General features: G+C 38.8%; 1 protein-coding gene across 5 annotated transcripts in view; it reads left to right on the top strand.

Moving 5' to 3' along the window:
- DIAPH2 (diaphanous related formin 2) overlaps positions 1–25,572 on the top strand; it is a 171,011-nt gene that overhangs the window by 92,928 nt on the left and 52,511 nt on the right. For 2 of the 5 annotated variants that reach the window (XM_066182237.1, XM_066182236.1), the window contains exons 24-27: positions 7,403–7,566; positions 15,521–15,656; positions 24,844–24,939; positions 25,101–25,193. In XM_066182237.1, the coding sequence (XP_066038334.1) occupies positions 7,403–7,566; positions 15,521–15,656; positions 24,844–24,939; positions 25,101–25,171 (467 nt within the window). In that variant the 3' untranslated portion in view covers positions 25,172–25,193. Of the gene's footprint in view, positions 1–7,402; positions 7,567–15,520; positions 15,657–24,843; positions 24,940–25,100; positions 25,194–25,572 lie in introns of those variants that run through there. The other 3 variants (XM_066182233.1, XM_066182238.1, XM_066182235.1) reach the window with 3 other exon arrangements.

Below are 25,572 nucleotides of genomic sequence, written 5' to 3'. Positions count from 1 at the left end.
TTACAGCTATTTGATGTCAGTTAGAAAAAAAAAAAGAAAAAAAAGAAGACAAATCCCTTTGGAAAGTGATCCTTTGTATTTTTACTGGCCTTGACTAAGGCAGACTTCTCATAAAGTTAATAGTTTAAAATAGAAGAACTTTCGAACATTATAAATGAAAATTGTGTTATGCAAAGCACAATATCAATTTTCTTTGACAGTTCATTTCTACCTTCAGGTTTTCATTCCTTTTTACAACGGAAAACCCTGATATGAGGAGATGTAAGGTTATATTGTTTCTTTCATATTAGGTTGTAGTAAGAATTCTGTGAACAGAAGTGTACAGATTGTCTGTACATTCCATTTCAGTGTGAATAATGGAAGAAATTGGTAAATGTCACAAACTGGGAGGCATAATGATAAGCAAGAGGTGCAGCTCTGTGACAATCAAGAGCTTCTAGTCTTTTATTTTTCTAATTATTTATTTCTTGAAAAGCAGATACTCTGTAGATTGTATAGTATGGACTTTTGTACGTTTAATTGCAGAGATTAGGTCAGAGATCTCTGTTGGGTTTCTGGTGAATCCCTAAGAGGATGGAGCTGTGCCCCAGCAGGGAGCTCTCTTCTGTTCTGCACCTTGAGACATCCCCTAAAATTGTGCTGAGAGCTGAGGAAGATCCAGAGGGGACTGGGGACGGGGCAGGAGGAGAGAATACAAAGAGCCTGCGTTGGCTGGCTGGCGTCAGAGAACATTCTGACAGCAATCTACACAGCGCATGGAAAATTGTACGGGAGAAAAAAAAAAATCATGTAAAGGTTCCAAGGAATAAAGTGCCATGAACAGAACTCTACTTCTGTACCTGGAACAGGGATTTAATGGCTCCTTGATTGTGAATCATTGCCTGAGGGAACCTGGGCTTTCGTCCTTAAGTTTATATTAAACCAAGCTGTCCAGATCACTGAAAGGTATTTTTGTAAAGGATTGTGCTTTATTAGAGCGATAATCCATTAGGAATCCATTCCCTTATTATTGTATGCCTATTTTAAAATCAGAAATTGAAGGGAGAGTGCACTCCATAAATCCCTGGAGCTGCATCTTTTGGATCTCAAAATCAAACTGTCCTGAGTTTCTGCTTTAGCAAAACTGTTGGTGTTGATGGAGCTGCTTTCTGCCCTCCACACTTCTCCACACTCCAAACAGAAACATTTTTTTTAAAGGCTCAAGTGTTTTGGAGGAGAAGGATGTCACTGAGCAGCAAGAGGTGCCTGTGAGTAAAGGAAACCTTGATTTCAGATCCTGGTTGCCCTGTGAGTCTGCTCGTGGCTTTTCCCTCTAGCCAGAACAGCTGGTTAAGGGATGTTTTCACGTGCCTGTTGTCTGAGATAGAATCCTGAGGGATAACTTCACTTTCCTGACTTTTCCTTGGTTTAATCCCAGTCACTGGGCACAAGGCTGTTTGCGTGCAGGCAGTGGTGAGCTTCTAGCAAATAATTGCCCAATAAGTTATTAATCCCAAAAATGTGGAACCATTTCTGGGAAAGAGGAGTGGAGGGACATACTCCACTCAAATAATATTTGATGTGTGGTTTTACATAGCTATCTGTTACTCAAAATACCATTTAGGTGCAAAATAAATTCATTTTAGTGTAGTCTTTCATTTTTCTCCTCTGCTTGAGTTTGTGAACATTGCAGCAGTTGTTCATGCCAAACAAATCTCAGTTTGAATAAAGGTATTCTATGGGGTATTTTTCCCCTCAGGTGACATAAAATTCCTTTTCCTCCTTGATTTGGAGCATCTGTGGTCTTGAAACATTATACAATCAGCAGTTGTTCAGATTTCTCAAGAAATTGAGAGCTTTTGCCATGGCAGCCCTAAAGGAAACCTAAAGATATAGGGCGGGGCATTTCTCTTTTCCTTCCCCAACCTTCACCAAAAACTTTCTTTCCATGAAATAACCACCGAGATCTCCTGATTGAAGCTGGTGAAAAGTGCAAGTGACAGCTCAAACATCCCTCCCTTAATTAAACCTAGCTGAAGTGAGGAAAAGCGGCGTGATCAAAGAGAGGGAACGTGGCTGCAGCTTCCCTGAAAGATTCAGGGCACACCAAGCTGTAATTATTGTTTAAGGCATCTGATTGTGTGATCCAAAGCTAATAGAATGTTTTAGGAGTGGCCACCAGGCTTTTACTGAAATACCTAAAATCTGGGGGTTTATCGTTGTTGGAACGTGTCAGCACTTTGTGTTATTTGAAACAGTCACAACTAATTTGTGTGTAATATGCAAAACAAATTTTACAACAGCGTTTTGTTTGTACAAGCTGCATTTCCGTTGTTTTCTTTCTTGTTTTTATTCATCTAAAGAGATTTTTATCTAATTGTTCTCCAGGGAAGGGATGCTGCAAATCCATTACTCTGGCAACATTTTGTCTGATACATGCTTGACTATCATGTTCTCTCTGTCTTCTAATTAATGCAGGAATAGTGATTGTTTGCCACCACAAAATAAAAAAAAGATACTTGAATTTTAAAGCAAAGCTACATATACCACTCTTCATACTGTTTCAAATTATTTAAAAATCAAAATATCACAAATGAGAATTAAGAACTAGATGATTTTTGTTGTCAGGCTATATAAAGCAGTTTCAAAAATCAGTGGAAATAATGTGTTGCTTTTGCCAGGATGAAAGGTTTGGGTTGCTTTCAGGGGTTGTAGAGCTTGTAAAAACTCTCTCTTTAAAATGGGAGCATGGAATTCAGGAATTATTTCTCTGTTACAATAATGGAAAAAAATTTCTGAGTTCAGCAACTTTCTTTTCCTTTGAATAATGAAACCCACAAGTGGTTCAGGTTAATTTAGGTTAATGCCTAGCTCTAATTTTGGAGTGCTTTTTTTTTTTTTTTTAAAAGATCGTGCCTTCTCTCTAGCCTGTGGCTTCAGAAATTTTGCTTTTTGTGTTCTCTTTGGAGACCCAAAAAGCGCCTTATTTTTAAAGTTTTCTTTTTGCTACCACCGGAAATTCCTAATTTGCCACCTAAGTCTTGGAGGCAACTTCCCCAGTATAAAACAGTTCAAGACACAGCCTGTGGAGCTTTGCTCCTTGGGCTGAATATTTTATAAAGTAGGCCCTTGTTTATCAGTTTTTGCCCAGAGACTTCCTCTGGGACTTTCAGAGAATTGAGCAGTCATCTTTGTGTCCTCTTTAGCAGGAGTGTAAATAAAAAAGTAATACTGAAATGATGTTGACAAAAGCTTTCTCCTGTGCATAGCAATGTGGTGGAATCGATGGAAATTGTCTTTTCATTATTGAGAAGTTTGATTGCAGCAAAGTTTGGAACTGATATGATTGCTTAGAGCTGGGAGGAAGTAAACACTGACAGGATTTTTGTAGTGTTTACCAATATGAAAGTTTTATGGCCATTTAGGCACAAGTCAGAAAGCTTCCTCTTAATTAATGTGAACTAAGGGGTATTCTGAGATTTTGGGAGAAGGAGCAGGTCACAGCCAGAGTTGTTCTTGGATGTTTGTGGCCTTTCTGTGCTTCATTTCCACAAGCACAAAACCCACTGAAATCCTCTCTTTTGACAGTGAGTGCAGTTGTCCTAAATAATTCTGATAGTTAATGATAGTTTCGGGTACTAATGGAACAAAGTGGGAGGAAGAGCCCTCCTTGCTCAAAGACAGCTGAGGACCCACTGTTCTTTTGTGCTTTGGCTTGTTTGGATTTTTTCCTGAGCTGTTCTGTCAAATGCTGAATGATGAGGTAATTTGCTTTGTAATGAGGAAGAAATTCTCACACTGAGCTTTTTATGGGTGTTTTATTAGGGAATCTTTAAGCTTTTCAGGAGCACGTGATTTTGTGTACATGGATCAAGTTGGGCTCCTGCTATGGCTCTTGGTTTCTTTGGGTTGTAATTTGGGTAGAGTGTATTGCAATGAAGATTTCTGCAATTTTTGTTTTGTTCTGTTTGTTTTTTTTTTTTTTTTTTTTTTTGCAAAGGCTTCCAACAGGAAGAAAAGATTAGGGATATAATTGTGATTCATAATTGTCTATGTATGCTCCAGAAGTCTTGGCTGCTGTGCAGTCACAGAGATGCATTATGGATGGAGTGTGAGTGATAAAATTGTTAGCATGTGTTTACATCCTGATAGCAGGTGAAAATAGAGCTATCAGTGGAAATGACTTAGCGCTGTTAAAGCTGAATTTCTGTCTTCAGTTACTAAGTTCTGTTTGCATTGCCACAGTGCAATTCAAAGAATGTTCTATTATGAATGAGCTGAGAGATTAGAAACCAAGAGCTCTTATGCATCCTTCATTAGAGATGACACCATTGACTCAAACTTTCTCTTCTAACAAGTTAAAACAGATATTTAGCCTGGTGGTTCCTCAAGCCAGAATCCTGCTCTGCAGTGGTATGCAAGAAAATGTGGAATAAACAAGCTTCTGAATAGAGTACTTCCTCCTATTTGAACTATTTTAAACCTGCTACTTGAAAAACCTGTCATTTTTGGTTTGGTTTAGAGTGGCAAGAGTAAAACCAAGTTTAGAGTTTTTAAATGAGCACTCGGTAAAGCTTCAATCTCTTTTCAGGAAAACCATTGGAATTAAGTATTGCTATTACACAGAGTTGGCATACCTCAGCTTCCTCACTCTTTTTTTTTTTTTTTCATGAAATAGTGTTGGCATATCTGGCTCTGTTCCCCTGGAATTACTCCACTGGCTCTATCAGTACATTTCAAGGGGATGCTTTAAACTACTAATATTTTACAAGTAGGAAGGTTGGATGAAGCACATAGAGTGTGACAGTAACTTTGTTAATATTGCATGTCTGTGACTGGGAACTATTGTCTTTACAGCTCTGCCTTGTCTTCTTCAAAATTAAGCACAGTAGAAATACTCAGTTCTCTCTTTGCTCATCCCGTTCATCCGTCTTGCTGACATCCCTTTGTCTTGCAGGCCATCTGTTAAAGATATTTCTTACTTGCAGTTTGGTACTTAACAGATAAAAAATAATAATGTGGAAATCACAGTGTCTATTTCTAGAGTGGTGCTTTAAAATATCTATTTTTAGTGGCAGCACTGGGGTTTTTTTAGTGCTTACTGTTATGTCCTTTGTGAATGTGCAACATCAGTGGAGAGCTGGGAGCTCTGCCTCCAAGAATAGGCTGCAGATCTGGAATTGTCATAGTCTTTCTCCTTTTTTTAGACTTTTTGGTCATTTTTGGGTTTGTGTTATATTATGTGAGATTGATTTTAAAGGTTCCACTGAATTAATTTGTACATTTATATGTATTTCTTTTTGGTGAGTTCCTCATGACAGCAATCTGCTGACTCGAAGGCAATTTGTGTTTTTTCTAAAATTTTTAGACTGTGCTCAATAATTCAGTAATGTGCCGTTATTACCTATTTAATGTATTCTTGGCATTAAACTTTCATTTCCTTTTGTGCAGTTAAATGTCACTGAAGACTGAACTGTACCAGGTTTATCTTGAGATGAGCGACTCAACAGTCCAAGCTTGAAATTCTAATCAAACAGATTAAACTTGTTTTCAATAAACTGAGGATTAGGTATTGCCACAGCTGTGGCACTTTATAGGCAGATATTGTTTCAAAATCTTGATTTTATAAATTAATATCCATCACTGTGTTGGTTTCTGTTTCTAAATGAACTTTACATGCCACCAGCTTTGCTCTTAGGCCACCAAGGCTTCAGTTGAGAGAATTGCTTGGAAAAATTGGTATTGATAAAGTTTTCCATCATACTTTGAAGAACCAATTTTTAAATGTCTCTTTATGCACCCTCCCAGTAGTTAAAATGGGCAAATCCAGGTGGAATACTTGGCCTCTTTCCAATGGCAGGTGTTTTCAGCTTTGTTGTGTTTGCCTGTAGCTTGTGCAGTGACAGGTACTCAATAGCATCCACTGCTACAGAAACATTGTGAGTAGAACATCCACCTAAATTTCCATGCTTTATTCTGTAATTTGCTGACTGTGTTCTGGAGGATCACTTTTGGGTTTAGTCTAATCTCAAAAAGAAACGTGGATTTTTTTAGGATTTCTCTAAACGGCCTCTGTTTAGTTTGCAGGCTGGTTGATGTTTTGCAGGGAGCCTGGGATCTCAGAAGTGGTGTGGAATTAGAAATGTGACACCAGGCAGGCTCCCAAATGAGAGGGGAAGGTCTGGGGAGAGGCTGGAGCAGACCTCTGCCTGGTTAACAACCAGAATTCACACGGAGGGAGCTGTTACAAGGAAAAGCCACGGGGAGCCAGGCTGCAGGGTTTCTGTAGCTCAGGGAATCACTCGTGTCTTTTATTCTTGGGGGTTGATATGTGCAGCCAACACTTTCATCAGCCACAATTCACTATCAGCAGAGCTGGTTTAATCCTGGAGCAGATGTGTTTTTCCCAGTGATTTGTGTCTTTGTGGCTGCAAACAACCCAAGAGAAGAAAAGGGCAGACTAAAACGCTCTTGCTTTGAGGCAAACCAGTATTTCCCTCAGTAGCTTGCACCCTTTCTTCTGTTTTCAAAATAATTGTTAATTTATTTTTTTTCTAAGTAGGGAAAAGAAAGCACCACATTTTTCAATTTAAAAGCATTATGTCAAACTTTTAATGATGGCTGCTGGGATGAAAGTCAATCTCAGCATCCTTTCTAGGCTTCCACACTTCCTAAGGAAAAAAAACAAGACTTCTTCTGTTCCGTGGTGTTTTTCTCACTAACAATTTCTCAAAGCTGTTTGTTAGTTTGTTGGTGGATATTTCATTTTTTTAAGTTTGGTGAAATTACAGAGTTGAGATTGTGCCCCAGAAAGTGAACCTAATACAGGCAGCCTGAGGCATGAACTGTGTGGCGGGCCAGGAAAGAATCCACAGAGAAGAATTTTGTAATAAAAGGCAAATAAAGTGAGATGTCATACTGTATGATTATGTCATGGATAGTCATGCACATTTTACCTATAAAATGTGTGTGTGAGGTGGGGGACTTGACTTCACTTGGGCAGTGAGATCACAGATTCTCACAGCAAGCTCAATTTCACTGTATGTTTTCACAGAATTCAATTTATAAAGTTCATCTCTTCATATAAAAATGTCCACAGCATTTAAAAATTTTATAGAGCAAGTTGTATTCTCTATCAGTGGCAGATCTTCACCATTGGAAAGGGATCATTTAATGGAAGTGTTTATGAACTTGCGGACGTTAATAATATTAATTCATAAAACTGTAACAATAATACTACTAATTACATTAATTCATAAAAATGTCCTGTTTGGAGCAGAACAGCAACTGCATATTTTGCAGTTGTAACCTTCATACTGAGAGCTCTTTCCTTGTGTACTCTGTTTCCTTTATTTACTGTGGTTTTATTTTTTTTCCTTTATTTGTGCTGCATTTGAGTCATTTTCCTTAACAAGACCTCACAGCTTTGCAGAGAGTGCCCGAGAGCAATATGAAAAACTGTCCAACATGCACAACAACATGACAAAATTGTATGAAAATCTGGGAGAATACTTCACCTTTGATCCCAAAGCAATAAGCATAGAAGAATTCTTTGGCGATCTGAGCAACTTCAGAACTCTGTTTTTGGTGAGTAATACCTCCAAATTGTTATCTACCTTCTTATGTCTTTTTTTTTTTTCCTCCCAGTTTTATTTCTTTCTTTGTCTCTCTCTTTTTTTTCTGTTGTGCTTAATTTTGTGTTTTGTTCCATGGCAGGAAATTGGGTGAACGTTTCCAGAATTATGTAGGTTTTGGTCATGACATATTGTCCTTCAGTGTGTAACTTGGCAACTCAACTGCGGATAAGGATGAGCCAAATTTAATTCAACTTTGATATTTTAGCAATGTAATGAATTAATTTTGATGGACCAGGGCAGACATTAAGAGCTCACAGTGAAGCTTTTTTTTTTCAATCTGTAAGGGGCAAAAAAATTTACAAAAGAGAATTAAGATTTTCTGCAACATTTTGATGCTTGCAAGAAGCTTCCCCAGAGGAAAAATATGCTGAAATTCCTTTAATCTGTTGGATTTACTTTGAAAAAGTAGTAAGTACTGATAAGAATTCAGGAGCAAACAGATAAGACTGAGGGTAGGGAATATCTCCAAACATTCCTTAGAGCATGCACGTGTTTAATTTGTCCAGTTCACGATGCTGTAATACCTTCCTGCTTCCTCTAAGTGGTCCCATCAACTTCAGCCAATCACCAAAATACTAAAAGAAGTATAATTCCAAATATTTTGTAAATATTGATGACTCCTTTTTTTCCTGTTCATCATTCTTTTATCTTCTTGCTGGTGGCTGTCTATTGCATAAAGCTCCTTTCCTGTGCCATGAGCCAGTTTAGTTTAGAGGTTCAAAAGTTCTTCAGGTCGCTGGAGTATCACAGGAATGAAGTAAAGCATTTCCACAGGATTTTCCTTTGCCAGTGGAACACGCGTCAAATTCAAAACTGGAGAATAAAGAAAAAGGTGTATTCTCTTGGAGCTGTCAACTGCAGAGATATTGAATAATAAGTAGCAAAAAGGGTAGTTTGTTGTGGGTTTTCTTTTTTTCCCTCTTTGCAGTTAAAGATCCACTGGATAATAATATCTCTTTAGTATTTAGGACTCTTCTGAAGAAGAAACATTTTTTTTTTTTAGATTTTTAGTCCTTTTTCTATTGAAAGTAAACACAAATTTCAATTGTCCTTGAGGACAACTGCAACATGATCCAATATCAAGCCCAAAAGGATCAAGCTCTTATCAAATAATGATTAATCAGTTGCCTGGAGCAAGATGCCAGTTTGTTCTTTTCCATTTGTGCTCTTTAACTTGCTGTCTCACACTCTCTGTCAAGTGACCTGTAATGTTTTCAGGCCGTCACTTTCTGAATGTTTGTTTGTGTTGGTGGCAGAGGATTTAAAAACATCCACGAAATGTGTCATGCCTGTGTTAGTAAATGGACATAAACTTCATTTCAATCTGATTGTGCTGTGGAAGTTGTGTGAGATATTTACCTCAGCGCTAGAAAGGAAAATTTCCTTTTTTCTTACCCAGTTTTTAAATGTTTTAGATTCTGTTTTCTCTGTGGGCTTCCTTTTAGCGCAGATGGTCTTAAAGGTGAATTTTGAGTCTAAAAAACCAAAGTCGTTTTTGAAGCAGGAAAAGGGATTTTTTGCATGTAGTTGTATGAAATGCAGAGAGGCTGTTTTGCTCAGTGGAGTGATATTTTCTTATCTGGTAGACAGTTTTATCAGTGGTGACTGCTTCCTTCACATTTGTGTAAATGCAGCTCTTTGAATAAGGAATTAAATCTTAAAGTACATTAAAAATGTACTTAGAGGAAAAAGGGTTGTATTCCAATTTCAGGCAGTATTTAAACAGATCTGAGTAACTCATCAGGTGGCAGAATGAGAGATGGGTTTGGTCAAAGACCAGTGAAATGAATTGTCCTTTTATATCAACACTGGTATTGATTGATGGCTGCTGTGCGCCCTGCTGTGCAACATCCACAAAGTGAAAGTCTCCCCAAAATGAGGAGACACATGAAATGATCAGGAAACTGAACACTTTTTATTGGTCACCACTACTCTGGGCTTCAAGATTTTCTAAGATTGATGCCCTGAGCCAGACAGGACGCAGAACATCTGTTATGTTGCCTTCATAAAAAACAGTTTTGACCACAGCGGATTCAGCGTCCTGAGTAGAAATGTACCTGTGAGACTCTTCTTTCTTCCTAATTCTTGTTTGTTTATAACTTGCTTTAAAGTACGTTTTAAGCTCTGTGACTCAGGAGTGGGATTTTTTTGGTGGCTTTTTTTGAAATGTCCCTAGAATGCAGCAGGTCATTTGCTACAGTAATATAACTCAATGAATATACAATACATAAATAAATACATAATAAACATCTGATTTACTGTGAAATACAGTGCACAGTCAGGCTAAATCCCCAGCTTTCAAACTCATAAATTGAGTTTGTAATTCAGGAGTGGTTTAAAAGAAAGCCTCTATTTATTCATTGTTCTCTCTGGTTATTTGTCTGGGAATACACTTCATCCCTTCTGCCTAAAAAGTAACAGTTCTTTAATGCAGCCTGAAAGAGAACAGTTTCCAGCTAGCAGGAAGCTGGGAAAAAAATAAAGAATAATGAGCTAGAAGTATTTTCTTCAGCGAAATTTCCCAAGAGGTGGTACCAAAAGTGAAACACTGTCCTTATTAACAGGCAATATACAGCAAGCCCTTCCTCCCCAAAATACAAACATTTTGTAAGCTCTCTCAATTCTCATCTGAGTGTATGCATTCAGCTAGTGCTGAGCAGAATGGGTTTTAATCATTATCCTGAACAAATCAGGAATTAGGTGTAGGCTAGGAAAGGATACAGGTGGTGGAATTCACGGAGGAGCAGTAACTCAGCTTTATTTACAAGGGGTTAGTGCTGCTGGAGAAGTGCTTTATATATGATGTAAAACACAGGGATGGCATTTCTCTTGGAAGCTCCCCAAAAGGTGTAAAAATAACTAATAATAAAAGAAATTAAACTGAGTTCAAGTACACTGTGTTGGCAAGTGTAGAAATAACTGCCTAGATGGAGTTGGATTTGATTCTGACCTAAGTTGTTCCTCTGTTGAGGTGGTTGCCTTTGTGGATGAGGTAAAAGCACTGGATGTCATATTTTGGGGTAGAGATGCCACTGATTAAGGAGTATTTCCAAAAGTTATAGGAGAGGACATGGTCCAGAGGAAACCATGAAGTTAAATTTCTTAATCTTAAAAGGAACAGGATTAAACAGAACAGAATTTTCTTTAGATTTTTTTTTTTTTTTTTTTATTGTTGTTTTATATTCAGAGCTGGTAGCAGTGAGTCCAACTGAGAAATGTCATTATTTCCAGGCATTATCTTTAGAAGTTTGTAATATTTAAATGAGGATTTTGAATCCTCATTCCACTCTGAAAGCAAAGCATGGTTTGGGATTTTGGCTGAGGCAGAACTTAAGCTGTTGAAAAGCTCCTGTGAAGCAGTGACTTCATTACCTGCTCTGAGTGAGTCTCTTGGGCCTGATCCTAAGTCCAGAAGAGACCCTTCTGCAGATGATGTCTGCAGGCTACAGATGCCAACATCTGCGCTTCAAGATTTCTGAAAAGCCCTTTCTAATGAATGAACCCGACTTCTCTAAAATCTCCACGATTTTGTTTCACGTGTATTATCTTAGTCTCATCATTCTGTTTGTTCCTATGTCCTATTAAGATAATTTGATAATTGGAATCTGTATTTGTCTTAATTGTGATTTCAGACTGATCATGGCATTATTGCAGCTTCATTTAGCGTGCTGATGTTGGAGTAAATTACAGCTCATTCACTTCCTGAGGTTCATATTTGCTTGCTTAGCACGTTTAGGAAAATCCAGGCAGGCTAATGGAACTGGATAATCCTGTCAGAACACAGGGTGAAGCATGAAGTGGAAGGTGTAGGAAACCTCAAGGAAAAAATTGCAGCTGTGTGAGCATGTCCCTTCAGTGTTGTTTTGTTGTTGGTTTTTTTTAGATTTTTTTTTTCATTTTTGTTATTTCTTTGCAGTGTAATGCCTCACACCCTCTGCAGTGCTTCCTTCCATAGTCCATCAACCATGTATTTTAGGAAGTCTGCAAAATCTTTCCAACCCAGGTGTTTTTATTTTGTTACTTAATTACATTATGTCTTTATATATGCTGTGTGTAATTCTCACAGTGTCTTTTAAAATCTGTCGAGAATTTCTACCCAGAAATTTTGAAACCTTTCAGTACATCACATTCAAGGCCCTGCTATGAAAAAGAGAAATTCACTTTTTCTTCTGGATTCAGGCTCTTGTATGAACAGTTCTTACAGACTTACCTTAAAATGAATTTTTATTAAAAAGTCTGAAATACTGTGCTCATATGATGATGTGACAAAACACTGATTTGTCTTTTCCTTGATCCAGAAGGATTGCTTTTGGAACAAAACATTAACTGGCCTGCCCTGGGCCTTGGTTTCTCTTTTAGGATTGTACCCAAACAGACATTTGTTTTCCTGGGGTTTTCAAGTTGAGTGTATTTTGTAAAGACAGTAACCCAGCTTTGTTTTTGTGTGTGTACTTCGCTCTGCGCCTCTATCAGGAGTAATCTGAATGAGGTGTGTGTGTTTATTCTGCTATCCAAATGTTGATTGAAGGGAGCTGGAAAAACAGTCCCAAACCTGTCTACTCAAGGGCTATTTAATAATGATTCCAACTCACGCAGTTGACTAATTAGGTGATACCATGCAGCTTTTCCTTGGTAGTGTTAAATTAGGTTTAGTGAACACTGCAAACCTCTTCTGACTGGACAGTTTGAAGTGTTTTTTGCATGCCAGCAGTAAACTCCTCTCCCTCCCTGCCCAGTCAGCATCAGCTCCATTTGCCAAGCCCTTAATCTGTCCTGGCAAACGCAGGACATTTGTGCCACTGGGGTGGCCCTGCTGTCCCAAACCTCATCCTCTCTGCTCCACGGCCACCCAGCAGGAAATTCAATTTGTCTGCTCTTGTTTAATACCAGCTCCTTACATCTCTTTTCCATTATTTTCACAGGGATAACAATGTATTTAAATGTGTTATCCTCCAAGGAACACCCATGAAAGATCTTCCTTTTACATGGAAAGTGATTGCTCAATCTGCTGTGTTTTAACTCTCTGAATTTCTGTAGATTAACTTCCAGTTAATCTGAGTTTGTCGTTCCTAACGACTTATGACTGAAGAAGATTATTTTGCTGGAACTTCAGCTCACATATTTTGCAGTTGCAAGGAAAATTTGGGGAAGGCCTGAGGGATCGCAGGCAGCCCTCATTATTGGTGCATGACCGCTTTGTAGCCAGCTGCATCTTTAATATCCAGGGAGATTTGTGCATTACAGTTTGTTTTCTTTCTTCTTGTTTTTAATAATTTACCTTCGAGAGTCTATTTACAACCGTGTCGATGTGTGAATATGTTTGTCTGTCAAAACTTAAGATATGTACAGAATGCAAGAGATGCATTAATTTTTTATTTGCTTCTTAAGGAAGCCAAGCTGTAAACTGGCAGTGCTGAGCACCAGAGCTGCACTTCAGTGAATCCTAATAAACACAAGGGGGAACATCAAACTATGTGCTTCTTCAACTAACTCACTTAAAAAGAGATAATATTCCTTGCTGAATCTATTTCTCTGCGAGGAGAGACAATAATTCGGTTTTGTTTTTATTATAACAAAGCAAACCAACACTCAAACTTTCCCTAACTTATAATTTGCTGTTGAATTAACAAAACTGCTTGCCCTTATGCACCAACCAAAATAACAGAGGGTCATGAAAAGCACATCAATGAAAGGGTTTTATGCGTTTAAATATTCCTGTCTGCTGAGATTCACTCAAAAATTATTTCCCTTTTTGCATGCACTTACGTGTTTTCAGAAGACAGCATCTAGATGAGTACTTTTCAAAATGTGTTCTAAAGCTGTTGAGAAGGCTTTTATTCTTACCAGAGGATTGCCTCTTTGTCTGATTTATAACTGTTAGATAAGTTTGGTTTTAATTGGAGAATAAATTTAGTTGTGTATTAGATCCCTATGAACAGTTCTTTGTCACTTTGGAATTATGTTGCAGTAACAAAACTGCTGTTTTTTATTCCCGCTTTTAAAAGCAATGCCAATGACAGAGCTGGTTTGGTTTTTTTTTCAATCTTGAAACTGATCTTTACCTCTTGAAGTAATTTAGCCTGTTAAAGCTACCCAGAAGGGGGATCACTGGCATTTGATAGCTGAAAAAAACCTGTTAATCTGGAATAGCACTGTTCTGTATGAGAAGAAATCCACTGGAACTCAAATGCTTGGAAGAGAAAAGGTCTGGGGGAGTATAAAAGCATGCCATGAGAGAGAGAAATAACCCTTTGCAGTAGAACTGTAGAAAATCAAACTGGAAGGCTTGATATAATTCAGGCAGGGCAAATGCTGTAGAAACCACTGTACACCTGAGTCAAAATTCTCTTTATTTACATTAATCATCAGTCAGTTTTGAGAAACTGTGATCAAATCTGTTAGCAATATCAATTCAAATATAAAGTATGTTTATAAATATAGATGAGTATAGATTTATTTTGCTTTCTGCACTGGCTTTGATAGCAGGTGGGAGTCTGTTCTTGCCAATGATTTATTTCCAGCTTTCATCTTACTCTGACTAAATGTATAGCAGTAAATGACATAACAAATATGGAATGGTTGAGAGTCCAACTGCCTGATGGAGGGTAATAACAAGCAAGCATATTCCAGGTGGTGGATGGGTGTAGATTCATAAATAAAAAGGGGTACTCTCACACAGAATTAGGAGTATTTTGTTATCTTGCTGTTCTTTAAGAAGATTAAACCTTTATTTTGAATGGCTTTTTTTATTATTATTTTTTTAAATTTTTTTTTATCACCGTTGGTATCCCGTTGTATTTTATGAAGTGCAGTCTGCATTTCCACAGAATCTTGCTTCAGATAAAACTCATTCAGTTCAGCTCAAAGAGAATTTCCAGATAAAATAACTTTAGAGCTTGTTTAGTTCAGTCTGCTGTAGATTTCTGGGTAGAGAATGTGACAGGATCTATGATCTAATCACTAATGGCTAGTGAGCTACCAGTGCAACCATGACATTTCATATTTGCTTTCTTTGCTGAGACTGGGGGCATTTCCTTCCATTACAGCCTGGGAAGCTGCAGTAAAATGAAATCTCTGAACTGCAGCGACAGAACTGTCCAAAATGAAGAGGGATAAGACATAGGGTTTGCCCTCTAGTTCTCTTTTTTTCTGAAAGAAAAGGCGTTCCAGGTGTTTCTGGTGCAGCTGGCTCTGTGATGGGGCAGTTTTTGGTGCAGTTTGAAGTGAGCACCTGGTGTCCAGAGTCAGGGGTGGAATGTGGCGTTTGACCTCAGGAAACTCCTGAAATGGCACACTGAAATGTGCTGCCCCTTGCTTGAATTAATATTCTGTACTTGGAAGCATTTGGGAGTCATGGACTTTTAATTTGCTAGTTCTTATAACCTATTAGCTCGGAGAGTTCTTACTCATAATCTAAAAATTCAACTGTTTTCCGTTTCTTCTCCTGCGTTTTCTCTATTTTGCTTATCCAGACTGGCTATGTCAACAAAATTTTTGATGAGTTGTATTTAAATTCTAGCACCTGAGTTTTGGCCACTTGTAATTGAATTTCCATCATAGTGGAAACTTGGCTTCCTCCCCAGTCATCCCTCCTAAGAGCATGGCACAGGCTTGAGGTAGACCTGCAATCTTAATAGGCAAAAACACAAACACATCGCTGCTGAAAAACATTCTTTTTTCCCTTCATCGTAAATGCAAAGAAATTTCAGTTTCCCTCGCTCTGATCAATAATGCTCGCATGTGCAAGTGATGTGGTACATTATGTTCCCTCCAAGATTTCTGGGGATGCTCCAAGTATTGGGTCAAGTCCCTGGTTTTTTAATGTAAACACAGGATCTGTGCAGACCAGGTTATTTTGGTTTTCCTCGGTGTGCAGACACTCATACCCATTTCCTCTAATGCAGGAGGCAGTAAAAGAAAACAACAAAAGAAGAGAACTGGAGGAGAAAACCAAGAGAGCCAAGCTGGCCAAGGAGAAGGCTGAGCGCGAGAGGCTGGAGAGACAGAAGAAGAAGCAGCAGTTGATTGATATGAACAAAGGTAAGGCAGCATTTTTAGCTGAGAGATGATCGTTAAAAAAGGCAAAACTTTTTAAATTTATCATTTAAAAAAATCAGGAGTAATAACCTGAAGGCTGTTTCTGATCAATATGGGAAATACTTCCTGACAGTTCTGAAAGCAGTTGACTTTCCCGAATGGAAAGTTCTGTTTTGTTTCAGCCTACCCGGTCATGTCATTATTCCATTTCTGCCACTTAATGTGTGCAGTGCTCCTTTCAGGGTGTTTTGTTGTGAATTATTGGCGGGTTTTTGTTTGTTTTTTGTTTGTTTTTTTTTTTTTTTTTTTGTTTTTTTTTTTTTTTTTTTTTTTTTTTTTTTTTGGTAGCACTTAATTGATTTTTTTTTTTTTTTCCTTATGGATTGACTTCCAAGAAGAAGTGTCTTCCTTGCTTTGTTGTTAATTTCATTCTGTAAACATCTCTATAATCAAGGTGTTGTGGCAATTAATGTCTTTCTTTTTGAGCTTGGGGGGCTGTGTTAGAATGGATGTTCTCCCAGTAGTCCTGTTAGGAGCTGGAAAATCTCGTTGAGCTTGGAGCCTGCGTACAGAGTGACATTTCAGCACAATAAAAAGCAATGTGTTGATCTTGTCAGCTGGGAGAATATTGTATTTCACATGAGACCTGTCTGACAGAGAGGGAGGTAAGAAAGCAGAAGGAATGGGGTGGGCTCGATATTGATGCTGTGCAGATTTCCAGAAGGTTGTAAAAATAGAGGCTTTATTCTTTACCTGACTCCAGAAGACAAGTAGAGGTAAAACTGGATTTAGGCAAGAGATTACTTTCAGTTTTTTGTAAAGTTTCTGTGAGTTTGTGTTAATCTGCTAATCTGACCCAGCTATAAAAACCCCTGTCCTTGTTATCCATTTAACAGGGAAAATTGCTGCAATGGTACCACAAATCCTGTTATCTTTGGCCTTGCTTGAACTGGCACTGACACTGCCCGGAACATTCTGTATCAGAATTTTTTTTTCTCTAGAAGACAAATTTTATAATCAGATCATTTAAAGATGAGTCTGATTTCAGTATAACTATGAACAAAATGCAAAATTTAAACATAAATGCATTTTCTTTTCTCTGTGAAGTTAAACTTGTGAAGGTTTCTAATGAGACTTTCCTAGCCCGTTCTTTCAGCATATGATTAGTATCTCTTTAATATCTGCCACCTGCCAAAAAAATGTCCATGGGAATAGGGACAGGTACTTTTCTGTGAGTGGGATAAGAATGTCCCTCCATCCCCCTCCCTCTGCCAGAGTGCTGGAGAGAGTTTATTTGAACTGCCACTCTTTGTGAGCTGTTGAAAAGTGTGGAAATCTCACTTGGATGCTGTTGTCAGTGACTTGGGCTGTGGTTAAGGGCTGCAGCTCTCAGTTTGAAGTTACAACTTGTAAAATTGCCTCAGCTCAGTCCTGAGAGCACGCCTTCCTTTTTCTGCATCCCTTCACTTTCCAAGCAGGTGAGGGGACACCACCCTCAGCAGTGGCACAGATGCCTCACTACACTGACAGCATTTTGCTTTCCATCATGAGAGCCGTTTCCTATTAAATGATACAACTGAAGTTTCATTTTGCATTGTAGTCCTCTCTTAATGAAAATGCAAATATATGAATGTCTTTACATGGCCCAATGCACCAGAACTGCCATTTAAATAACTAATGTTTGTAAACCTGTGACACAAAGTAAATTTAATACTTCTAAAATATATTTTTCCAGTTTGTAAATGTTTTAAAATATCCATTTCGCATATTACAACTCTGCTTCTGTGGTAGGAGGAGAGCTAAACTTCCATCCGCGCTGGATTCCATGACATTGATATTCAATTGACTGTTTTTGCCAAATAACTAATTTTTTTCTTGATGCAGCTACTTCTGTGTGCTCGTTGCTGCTTATATAAATAGTTTGTAAATTTGTCTAAGTGAATGTGACACAGCAGACTTAGAGGAAGGAGGCAGATGTCCTCTCAAGCTGTCACTTTGACAAGGTGATTTTCACCCAAAGGCTCGTTTTAACCTCACCCTCTCTCAGCTCTTTCTCTGGATCTCCCCGAGTCAAATTTGATCTCAGTGCTGGCAGCCTTTGAGGTCAAAGCAGTTGGGTTCCTGCATTTTCCAGCTTCTTGTGTAGTTCTATAATAAATATTTTTCCTGTTTTCTGACTCTTCGGTGGCTACTTTCTGGTGGTCACTGGAGAATCCGGATTAGGTTAGTTATAATTAATTAACTAAAATTAATATCTGTGTAACTGTAGAAAACCACAGTGGCCGGGACCAAGAATTGTTCTGAGTATTTCCTAGTGATGAAGTGACTCAGACTTTGCCAGTATTTTGAAGACCACTTCACTCAGTTTGGTGGTTTTGTGCTCTGCGTAACTAAGCTGCCACATAAACACTACATGTAAACTGATAAAAAACCTGCTGAACATTCCAAAATATTTAAAGATGTATGCAAAAATATATTTTAAAAAAGCCCTGTAAAAATGAATATTCCAAAAAGGCATCAAGATGGTTAGCATTAGGTGAAAAGTCCAGGTTTCCTGGTGAAGTTTGGAGGCAGAGAAGGGTTTGTGCTTCATGCACACCACCTACACACCTGAGGTTTCACACTTCAAATAATGATCAATTCTTTCTCCTTATGGGAGATGAATTTGGAGGAGAAGCCTTCCATGACTTCCATCTGATTCAACATCTTCAAAATTCTTGCAGCATTGCTTCTGCGTGCATATCTGAAGTGGAGAGAGAAAAAGAATTGGAGAATTCCTGGGAGCTGCAAAGTGTCTAACAGCAATTCTGATGCAAATGTTATTTAATCAGAAACAGTTTTGCTCTTCATTATATCTGATTACTGTGGCAATTAAAATCACCTTTTAACCACCAGTATTCGGATAAAAGATGGAATGAGCTTCCTCAGTCCCAATTAGGATTGAATTAATTGTTTTGAAGACATATTAGCATTCTCCCCTAACGCAGATAATGCAAGTGAGGCTCTGTGCTGGAGGTTGATGGATATTCCTGCTTTCCCTTTCCAAGTACCCCCATATAAGATTTCATGGGCTTTTTATTCAGGCTGGTGTGTTCTAGTGTGAGCAAGAGTTCTGCTGTGTTTCCTTGAGCTGGTGTTTCATTTCACTGGGGCAGGATATCATTCCAGAGGTTGCTTTTGCTGCAGTTTTCTAATGATTCTGTGTTTTTCTGGTTGGTTTGTCTCCCTTCCACGTCCTTTAGCATAAACAGAAATCCATACGAAGCTTATTACGAGCTGCATGTTGTTTTGTAAATGTCTTTTTGAATTTCTGTATTGGCTGGTGTCTGCATGGGGTACCTGGAGTGGCAAAACTTGGGTCTTATTTACATTTTAGAGATGATTAGTTTGTGGGGCTGGATGTCAGTAAGGCAAATGTTCAAATTCCTTTGGGAAGTCATTATTTTTCATATTGATGTCGATGGTCTGTTTGAATATGCTGCACACCTCCTGAAACCTGATATTCACAGAACAAAAAAAAAAATAGATTGAGCTTTGCATTATGCTTAAAGGTGAGCATCTACAGAACCAGGATGAGGTTTGAGTTTTTCCCTTCAAAGCAGTTCTGCAGGAGCTGCTAAAAAAACTTTTGTAAGATCTGTTTGTGCAGGAGTTTAAAGCTGTCTTGAGAATGGGGTGAGTGTCAGAATTCCTGAACTGCTGCTAAATGGGTCAGAAACAGCTCAGGAGAAATGCAAATACATGTGAGTATGGACAGGTAGTTAGAAAGAAATTACGGCTTGAAATTGAATCTCTCCTTTTAAACGTTTTGCTCTGGAAAAATTTGGGTTTGATAATGAATGAGGATGGCCCATATGGTACCTTGTGATTGAGTTTATCGGGGGAAAAATTATTAGAATGACAAGTCTGTGATTGGGATAATTGCAGGGAAGAAAGAAAAATTGGATTCTTTTCTCTTAAAAGTAGGTTTCTTGGGGACTATTTACTGAACAGTAACAACTAGTAACTTCAGGGAGTTTTCTATGCAAATTCAACTTATCCTTAGAGAAATATTTGTGCTTCAAAAAGTAGGTACTGTTATTAATTTTGAAAGTAGCCATAATTTTGTTTATCTCAATGTAACTGCTGTATATTTTGTAGAACTTAAAATGTTAAAAAGCATTTCAGAAATAATTGCTGATCAGCTTCAGTGTAAGGCTGTTTCAGGAATCCAGGGTGGGATGGGGTGAGGAGCAGAAAAACCCTTGGCTCTGTGTAAGGGCTGTTCACTGGTAAGAAAAATCTCCATGAATTATCAACTCTGTTTCCAGTTCCAAAACACAACCCCACAGCAGCTGCTGTGAAAAAAATTAACTCTATCCCAGTCAAAATCATCACCAATATTAAAAAGAAAAGAAAGTAAAAAGTCATCAAGAATGTGTAAGAGCTCCCCTTTCCTCAAAATGTGTTCCCAAAACTCCTTTTTTTCCCTGAAATGTTAGAGCAGTTTTTCAGCTGTAGGGAATATTTAAAAGGAAATTATTAACCATGATAAAAGCATTGATGACTTTGTTCTGCCTTATGTATCTGCTCATCACAGAAATTAAAAGTACCTCAGTACTGCAGCTTAAATCTGGTCTTGAAACTGCAGCAGAACTTTATTTACAGTTGCAATAGCGAGGTATAACATGGGAGTTTTTGCTTGTTGCTCTTTTGGGGAGCTGCACAATCTTTTCCTTCCCCCACAGAAGCAATCTCTTCCCATTTCTTCCAGGTAATTCACATTACAGGCTATTTTAGGCGTGGTCCTTGCAGGAAGATGCCTCCATGTGGGAGTATCTCGATGAAGCCACAGCAGACCTTGACCATTGGGACATCTTCTCCCAATAAAGAAAAAAATGTGCATTTCAAGTATTGTTTTCAATAGCCTGCCCGTTCAGTAAAGCACTTTCTTTTCTCCTATTAATTTATTTAAGCCTGAGGTCAGGTTATCATCAACAATATCCTTAATTGGTGCGCAAGCAAGGGTTTGCCTTGTTTTGTAAACTGAAACGAGCTGGGGGTTCTCTTCTCAGTCACACTGCCCTGACTTGTTCTCCTTTAATTAAAAAGTAAATAAGAATCACGAGACACCACTCTGCTGCAAACTGCAGAGCAGGACTGCTTCCTGGAGATATTTATTATGCATGCAAAATGAATTTAGCAAATGAATAAAATGCAAATATATGAGGAGAACACAAAAACACGCTTTCCCAAAGACATTGAAAGCTGACCTTTTTAAGTGAATATATTGCAATTAAAAATTCTGGTACTGGTTGTGAATAAAAAGTCTTGTTTAAAAGTTTCTGCAGGACACACATTAGACTTTGAAAAGTGCTTAAAAGTTCAAAGCAAAACAGGGTAGTGCAAGATGTGAATAGCAGCATAATTTAAAAACCCTTTGGAGCAGCAGGAGGCAGCATGTGTTATGTAATGTATTTGGCTGGATTCCTTCAGTAAGAGCCCAGATTTATGAAAAATTTCCTGTAAAATTCCTGTAACCCTTTGCCCAAATGGCTGTGCAATATCTACGCTTCTTATTAACTTAGATCAGTTTGCAATCAGTATATCTGCAATAGTGAGTGCAGGACGTTTTGGAAGTGCATGTGGAAAACACCAGAAAATAAAAACGTGCCAGCAAAATATGTGGGCACTGCTGCAGTAATCAGTGCAGACAGCAAAAAGGGAGGGCAGCAAAACTTTGCTCCAGAAACAAGAGCATGTTCCCAGCCATGGATCTGAACTGAGGAAAGCAGATTAATTGGAGGTGGACCCTGCTCGGCCGAGCTCTGGGGCTTCACGTGAGGAGCAGTTTCTGCAGTCCCAAGTTATTCCAGCAGCTGGCACCTTCTGAAATATCACCTTTAAGTCCGATTTCGAATCCTTTTGGTCAATATCGCTGCCTGACAAATCTCACCCAAAGCTCAGACAGAGACCCCAGCACGGGCAGATTTGATTGCCAGGATATTTGCAGTGGCAGCCTTGGTGTTGTGCTGCTGTTCCCCAGCAGTGCCAGCCCTTGGGGTGAGTTTGCTCTGCTGGGGCTGCCCAGATTCCAAAGCATGGGAGGAGCTTGCCTTACATCCTTTCAGTGTCTGCTTTGTGCAATCTAAAGAAATTGTGCTGCCTCGGGCATTTCATGTTGGAATCCACTCCCCTGGTTAGATGAAAGATGTTTCCAGTTGTGATTTCACTTCTGTGAATGCTGCACTCAAGCTGGTGCTCTGCTGCTGCTGCAAACACAGGATCCTGGGTTTTTATCACGCTGGCTCATTGTTGTTTCTTTGGTCACCTCTCTAGGCTGGAGCTCTTGGGCATTCCCTGTTGGAGAGCTCCTGGCTGGCCCGTGGAGCTACGCACACTCATTCAGTTCTTTCAGATGATTTTATTACTCCCAATCTTCCGCACGTTGGGTCTCTCCGGCAGTGCAAGGAGAAATGATGTTCTGTGGAAGAAGGAAGTTATTTTTGTCCGTATTATTATCATTAAAATAATATCAGGCCCAAATATGATAATATGAGGCCCAAATTTGTTGGGCACCTCTGGTCTAAACCCTGGGACCTGCAGGAGCACGGGTGTTTCTGCAACCTCCTAAAAACAGCCCCACACAGTCTGGGTCTCGAAACCAAAGCTGCAATAGAATTAGTGTCAAATCCAAATTAAAACAAATGGGGCTTGTAGTTAACACATCACTTAATGATTGGGTGCAGTCCTTTAACCTTTGCTGTCCTCTTTAATACCTGTAGTGAATCTGGATCTTTACTAAGGCAAATCAAAGTAAATTGCCATTTTTTTTTTTTTTAAATTTTGTTTTTGCATGTCTCCACACATTTGCTCCTTCTTAAATGCTTGGGGCCAACTTGGAGAAGAAACAATGAGGAAGAAAATTACTTGTTCCAGATGAAACTCCTGTCCTTGTGTACAATGAAAGACATCTAAAAGAGAAATAATGATTATGTATTTTATTTCTGCTGACAGAAATGTTGGAAATAAGTTTTTATTTTTCAAACTTCTGGCAGTTTCTGTCTTTGTTTCTTACTTGTGTCCATAAATTGCTGTGGGTGCTATAAAAAAGACAAATTGAGGAGGTAGCTGCTACCGTGTGAAGAACTGCGGCAAGAACTATAAAGACTGCAATTTCTGTTGAATTTTATTTATCAATTTTAATCAAGGCTCCCTGAAAATGCAGTTCTTTGTCCAGTTCCCACTTAACCACCTGAAGACTTTGATTAAGATGCACTGCTGAGATCAGACCTTGCATGAATTTTACTTTGAGGAGTTAAAAATCTCATCACTCTGTCCTACAGCTTCCTTAATAACGTGTTTTATGTTGTATATTCTGGCATCCCAGAACCAGGCTGGGTTTTGGCAGTTGCAGTAATTAGCAGGTAGAGCAGCTCACTCAGCAAAAAAGTGGAAGGCTGCATAAACATTCATGAAGTATTGAAGGATTTTTGTCTTTTTTAATAAACTCTGCCAACTCTTACTTTTAATGAAGATCGAAGAATATTGTAATTTTTCTACACATTAAATATTCTAAGATATTAACTAATTCTGCATCTGCAGTCGCTGCCATTAAATGTTTCAGACCAACTTGATGTGTATTAATTTGGACAAAGTGTATTCACAGATCTTTGACTTTGAAGGTAAATTTAATACAGAGCCAACAACAAATCAATGAATAAGCATGGGTAGGCTAAGAAGCACATAGAAAAACAATTGTGTTGCGCAGTTTAGAGAAAATTCAGGCCTTGTTATGTGAGTGGGAATTGAGAGAAGCTAATTTGCTTATTTGTTTTGCAGGAGCTCAGTTGTTTAAGGCTTTTGGATGGAATGTAATTAAAACTGGTATTTCAGAGTCTTGTGCTGGTTCCTGCGCTTGCTCTGCTCCCTTTCCTCTTACCCTGGAGAGAACTCTGTGGAAGTGTTGTGTAGGGTGTATTGAATGGTTTAAGTTAGGTTGATGTATAATTTAAAGGTATAAAGTAATTACTCTCATAACCAGCTTGTAGAAATTTGAACCAGGTACTGTTTTAGGTCTGGATTGAGTCTAATAAATCTGAATGTAACAAAGAACCGGGACAGAACAGCTTATTCATTAATAGCCTGCTTTTAAACTTGAACATTTGAGAGCTTGAATGTGCATTTTAACCTCCTACACTTTGTGTGAGTCAGAAGTTTTTTGCCACAATGTAATTTTTTTTTTTTTTTTTTTTTCATAAAGTAATGATCTTCCCATTCCCAGATGAGGAAATTTATATTAGTTTGGAGTCTGAGAGATGTGGATGACATGTCCACCTACCTGCTGAGTCTAACCTATATTTTACTTTTGGGTTATAACACAGATATGGGAACAGAAAGAGGCATTAATCAATAGTTTTGTAACCTTGCTGTTCTTTGACCTCTATTTCTCATGCTGCTGAATGCTGCTGTCAACTGTTATTAACAGACTGAAATGCAAAGGAATGTAAAGACTCAAATATATAAAAAGAAGTAATTTTTCTACCCACATTTCCATAATGCACCATAAAGTCCAGCCATTTAAGGGCTGCGAGTTCGCTTGGATATGAAAAAAGTGAAATAAAAAATTTAGCAGAAGTAAAATTCAGCTGTTAAGAAATGTTATACCATTGACTTCCACTGCATGGTTATCCCCTCTTCATTCTTTCCTTATGTCACCTGAAGACCATCCATGCTATTGATTGCATAGATAATTTTTCTCCCAAAGATTTAGTGACTCATGAAGTCGGGAGGCAGCACAGAAAATGTTTTCTCTGTGCTGCAGTATTGAACTTTCCTCTGCTCAGTGTCATCAGAGGCATTGATTAGACTGACCTGTTTCCACTTCAGAAAAGCCTCCAGCTATCCCAGCAGCGAAGCAGCCGTCGCTCAGCAGCAGCAGCTGCCTATCTGCGTGCTGAAGATGCCATCAACAATGCACAGGATAACATCTCCAAGTTGCAGGAACAGTAGGGTTGCCATCAGTTTTGGCTAGTGGAGCATCACCCCCAAAGCAGGCAGTGCTACCTGCACTGCCACCAGCCTTGCACGGAGATGTGGCTCGCTCTCATTCGGCAGCCTTATGGAAACGTGACAGCACTTTGAATTTTATTTCTTCCTAAAGTCTGCTCTCAGTGGTGCTGATTGAATTTTCTTTTCCTGCTGCTCTCAGAGGGTGACGAGACAGGAGTGATGGACAGTCTGCTGGAGGCCTTGCAGTCGGGGGCAGCTTTCAGAGACCGCAGGAAACGAACGCCGCGGGCGCAAGGTAAGAGAATTTCTGAGTTATGTACCGGGTGGGCTGAAGCTGTTTGGCAAAGATTTGCCAGCAGACTTTGGTTTCACTGGAAACCATTGGGCTGCTGTTGGGGACTGGGCTGCTACGAAAGCCCAGCACTGTCTGTGTGACCACGGATTTTTAACCTGCAGCTCTGTGTGCCCTAAGGGCTCCTGCTGTGCTTGAAATGGTATTTAAACATCCCTGCACTAACTGTGCTTAATTCTTACAACTGTAAGTATAATTAATTTATTGTAGGTGGTGCCATGAGCAATGCTAGCTTCTTAATAAATAAGACTTGGAGTACTCAGCTGGTCATCATTTCCAAGCACTGCTCTTGGGTGTGTTCTGCTTTGGTAGGAACTTGCGGTATTTGGAGTCTTAAAGCTTAAAGTACATTAAGATAACTTCGTTTTCCTGAGGAAGACAATAGTATTGAGCTGAACTTTGTCCAGTTTACTGAGCAATTGCTTCTTCCTGCAAAGCTGGTTTTGAGAAAATTTGAGAAGTTAATCGGTGGCAGGATTTCCTTCGTCCACTTCTCTGCTTGTGATATTCCAGTGGCGCACAGTTTGTGAAATGCACTTACTCTGCTTTTACTTTTCATCAAAGCTCATGGTAACT

This window comes from Chamaea fasciata, unplaced genomic scaffold (genome assembly GCF_029207755.1).
Source record: "Chamaea fasciata isolate MVZ Bird 193981 ecotype frontalis unplaced genomic scaffold, bChaFas1.0.hap1 SCAF_4, whole genome shotgun sequence".
NCBI lineage: Eukaryota > Metazoa > Chordata > Aves > Passeriformes > Sylviidae > Chamaea > Chamaea fasciata.
This window is presented reverse-complemented; position numbering and strand designations above follow the sequence as displayed.